We start from the raw sequence: 4,514 nt of genomic DNA on the forward strand, positions 1-4,514 counted from the left end.
ACTCTGCCTCTGCTTCCCCTTTTATTCAGTTTCTGCTGATTCTTCAGGGTTTTTTTTCTGCTGATTTTGCCTGTGCTTCTCCTTTTTCTTGTGCTTCTCCTTTCTTGCAGCTGTTTTTTCTCTTCTGCCTCTGCTTCTCCTTTTTCTTATGCTTCTCCTTTTTTGCAGCTGTTTTTTCTCTTCTAACTCTGCCTCTGCCTCTGCTTCCCCTTTTATTCAGTTTCTCCTGATTCTTCTGGTTTTTTTTCCTGCTGATTTTGCCTGTGCTTCTCCTTTTTTTATGCTTCTCCTTTTTTGCAGCTGTTTTTTCTCTTCTGACTCTGCCTCTGCTTCCTCCTTTTTTCGGTTTCTGCTGATTCTTCTTTTTCTGCTGGTTTTGCCTGTGTTTCTTCTTTTCTGAAGCTGTTTTTCCTTTTTCTAACTCTGTCTCTATCTCCTTTCCTTTTTTCAGTTCTTGCCGATTTTGCTGCTTTTTGTTGTTGTTGTTGCCTCAGCTTTTCCTTTTTCTTCTGCCTCTCCTTTTTTTGCTGATGCTTTTCCTCTTGCTGATTCTGCTGTTTTTGCTGCCTTTGCTTTTTTCTTAGTCATTTTCTCCTTTTTTATACATCATTTCTGACCTCCATGTTACTTCACTTGTACATGCCCACTAGTGGGTACTCCAACCCATACTGTACCTTACATTTCCACTCATAACTGCTCCAGTGTCTCAGCTTCTTAATTCCAAATCACACTCCCTCAAAAGAAAATAATATTAATATAATGGCACTGTCACAGGTAGCTCGTTAACCTATGGATTAGGTGTTACTACCTCAGGTGCTCACCTCTGGATCTCAGCCGTGGCAGGGGCTGAGGAGTAGAAGAGGCAGCACATCACATGGTACGGAACCTGACCATCTAGAGCCACAAGGAGTGTAGGTAATCCATAGACCTTTGAAGGGAATGTGCCTGAGTAGTCAGTAATTGTCCTCTCTGGCAGAAGCAGATTGAGGAGTAAGGCAATAATGTTAGAGTAAGTTATTCTTTTGAGAAAACTGAATGGAAATGCAAGAGAAAAAGTGGAAGACAGCTAAGTGGGACATGGAGGAGAACCATCCAGGAAAGAGGGAAGAGTGGAGACAAAAAAAGGAGAGAAAAACAGAGAGTGAAAGATTCTATACAAATGGGATTGGAATTACAAGCACAGATGGAGAGGTTAGACACAGTTGGTGTGATACCAAATCCTTTGAAAGCAGATAAAAAAGAGAAAGTTGACATTTTCTGTACTCATAATGCTATGGAGGTGTTTTATTGTTATTATTATTATTTTCCTTTATGTTGCAGGTCCTGAGTCTGTACCTCCTTCCCTTCTTAAAGTAGTGATGAAGCCCATAGCAACTGTTGGAGAAAACTACCAATTCCCTCCTGTGAACTGGGCTTCACTCCTCTCACCACTGATGAGACTAAACTTTGGTAAGTTTCAAGTGTGTTTAGGTCTTTGGACTCTGTTTTTAGAATCTGACCTGAGTAGAAAAATAGATGCTATGTCACATCGTAATCACTAGTGACTTACTAGATCTCCGAGATCCTGAGGTTTGTCTTCGTGGATAGGATGGCTGGTTACTTTCAATAAGTCTCTTTATAAATAACTAAGAGTGAAAATCAGGAGATCTAAAGAAAGGCCAGATACACTCAGTCAAGACAATACTCAACTGAGGTGCGCATATTACAAGGGTGTGTGGTGTGGATCCCATAGAGCCTGGTCTAGTGGTTATCAGACCGTTTTTCCAGGAATCCTGATTTCAAGGAAGTCCCATATGGCATGCTGTATTAGTTTTCTATTGCTCTCATAACAAATTAGCACAGACTTAGTGGCTTGAAACAATACAAATTTATTATCTTACAGTTCTGTAGGTCAAAAGTTCAACCCGGGTCTCACTGGGCTAAGATAATGGTGTAGGCAGAGGCACGTTCCTTTCTACAGGCTCTAGGGGAGAATCCATTTCCTTGCCTTTTGATGCTTCTAGAGGCTGCTCGCATTCCTCGGCTAGTGGTCCCCTTCATCTGTCTTCCAAGCCAGCAACTGCAGGCTAAGGCCTTCTCACACTGCCGTCTCTCTGGTTCTCTGCAGCCAGGAAAGGTTTTGTACTTTTAAGGACTCATGTGATTAATGGGACACCTGAATAATCCAGGATTATCTCCCCATCGCAAGATCCTTAACCTTAATCACATTTGCAGAGTTACTTTTGCCAGGTAAGGTAACATATTCATAGATTTGGGGGATGAGGATATGGACATCCTTAGGGGTCGTTATCCTGCTTACCACAAATACTTTGTATTGTAAGGCAAACAGAATACACACTGCCACACCTCCAGTTCATCCACAGCAACCTCTTATATATAGCATGGGGTTAGCAAAGGAAAATGTAATTTTATGTAGAAGGAGTACAATTTAAACAGTGTTGTTTAAATTTAACAACAGAAGGAGTACAATTTAAAAGTGTGTTTGTTGTAAGCACCCTATTATTTATAGTAGAGTGCTTACTTACATATAATATACAGAAAGACTTATATACTACAATTTACATGCAATTTAAGGAATGACCAAGGATAACTTTGACTCTATACAAATTTTTACTTAACTGCTTTCATTTAACACTAACCCCTGTGTAAGATATGATGTCACCATACTGCGTTTCCACAGATTTCACTTGAAAAATATGTTGCTGTGCCCCTCCTTCACTTTTGTGTGCCATATTGAAAATGTTTGTGTTTTAGTAAAAATCCTTAGGGAAAAAAAGAAGAAGAAGAAAAGGACTGGTTGGGAAAATAACTCTGCTGATGGGGGAATCAGACTACTTAAAAGACTTGATCTCTAGTGAATGTGACTGTCTTTAAGTCATTCCAGACCTAGGTAGATTTCTTTATCTGCTAGTTACAAGGTGAAAAGGAGGAGAAAACAGAGACAGGGAGAATTTTATATCAGAATTTTCTCAAAAATTTTATAGTGTTGGAGTGCTTAGGTTTCTCTTAATATCATAAGAGAAATCTTCCTAGCAAGTACAAGCCTCTTGCCAGTTCTAAGGTGACTTGGGACTCTGACCCTAGTGGGTACTTTCTTTTGCCTCATAACTAAAAGATCTCTTGAAATACTTTTTAATTTACTGACGTTCTCTTTTACCTGCAGAACGTACACAGGCAGATACTTTGATTTCAGACATGGAAGCTTCAAAATGAGGCAGAGAAGCAGCTATATTACAAAGATTCTTTTCCTTTCCTATCTTTTAGGTGAAGAGATACAGCAACTGTGCCTTGAAATTATGGTGACCCAGGCACAGTCATCACAGAATGCAGCTGCTCTGCTGGGCTTGTGGACAATGCCACCACTAATCCATGGTCTGAGTGTATGTATAAATAAAGGTGCTGGGCAACAGAAAGATATGGTTCTCTTTGCGGATATTAACATTCATTTGTGTGTGTGTGTGTTCTCAAAATTAAGAGCGGATAAATGGGATTTTACAAAAATTGAGGGCTTGACAATAGCTAGCCAGCAGATTGGAAAGTTCAGTGATTCAGAATCCTACCGTAACCGCTGCCATTCATGTTTGACATTCTAAAGCACTGGAAAACTTGGGCAGTGTGCCAGAATTCTAGAGCACTGGAACTATGTGGTTTCCTTAATGATCAATCTAAATTAATCAAGAAGTATTTCTTGAACCCCTCTGGGCGTAGGTCTTGGATATCAGCTGCTATTTTATTACGTGTTTGCTATCTGCCAACCACACTGCTAAGCCTTTATAGCCATTATTTGGCTGGAAACTCAACAACAGCCTTACAGAGTTTGTAGACTGTATTTTACAAAAAACAAAACTGATGATCAGAAGTATTAAAGTTCCTTTTTCAGGAACACACAGTTAGAAAGTTGGGGAGCCATTTGAACCTAGGTTTATTTAATTATATGGTAGATGTAATCATTCCAGTAGATATTAAAAGAAAGGAAAACCCGCATGCACTGGACTCATCCATATATGATCCTTCCCTTTCACAGAGGAGGTAGCAAATAAGCTGAGCCTTGAAATTTTAGTGGGATATGGTTGGGCATCAGGTTAGAGGCACTCAGGGCTGTCAGTGGGGAGGGTGTAGGTGGATAGATTAGAACATCTCTGCTAGGCAGTTTAGCTTGAACAAAGTGCTGAAGAAGTGATTTAGCGTGGTATTTGTGATAAAGAGAGGGGCCAGCATCTTCCAGGGTATAGGCTGAGGATAGACAGGAAGAATGGGGTGAGATTGTTTAAAGATGTGAAATTAGTAAGGATGTATAATTTTTTTTTTTTTAATTGTACTTCAGGTGAAGGCTTACAGAACAAATAGTTTCTCATGAAACAGTAGTACACATGTTGTTTTATGACACTGGTTAACAACCCCACAACATATCAACCCTCTAACTTCTCAACCTTTTTTTTTTGGTGAAAATACACATAGCCAAAGATACACCATTTCAAAAATTTCCACATGCACAGTTCAGTGACATTAACTAC

General features: G+C 39.7%; 1 protein-coding gene across 1 annotated transcript in view; it reads left to right on the plus strand.

The window, feature by feature from the left end:
- Positions 1–4,514, plus strand: part of FOCAD (focadhesin) — a 303,131-nt gene that overhangs the window by 267,234 nt on the left and 31,383 nt on the right. The window contains exons 34-35 of the mRNA XM_012554721.2: positions 1,321–1,449; positions 3,265–3,380. Coding sequence (XP_012410175.2) covers positions 1,321–1,449; positions 3,265–3,380 — 245 coding nt within the window. The remainder of the gene's footprint in view (positions 1–1,320; positions 1,450–3,264; positions 3,381–4,514) is intronic.

Source organism: Trichechus manatus, unplaced genomic scaffold (genome assembly GCF_000243295.1).
Source record: "Trichechus manatus latirostris isolate Lorelei unplaced genomic scaffold, TriManLat1.0 scaffold00025, whole genome shotgun sequence".
Taxonomy (NCBI): Eukaryota; Metazoa; Chordata; class Mammalia; order Sirenia; family Trichechidae; genus Trichechus; species Trichechus manatus.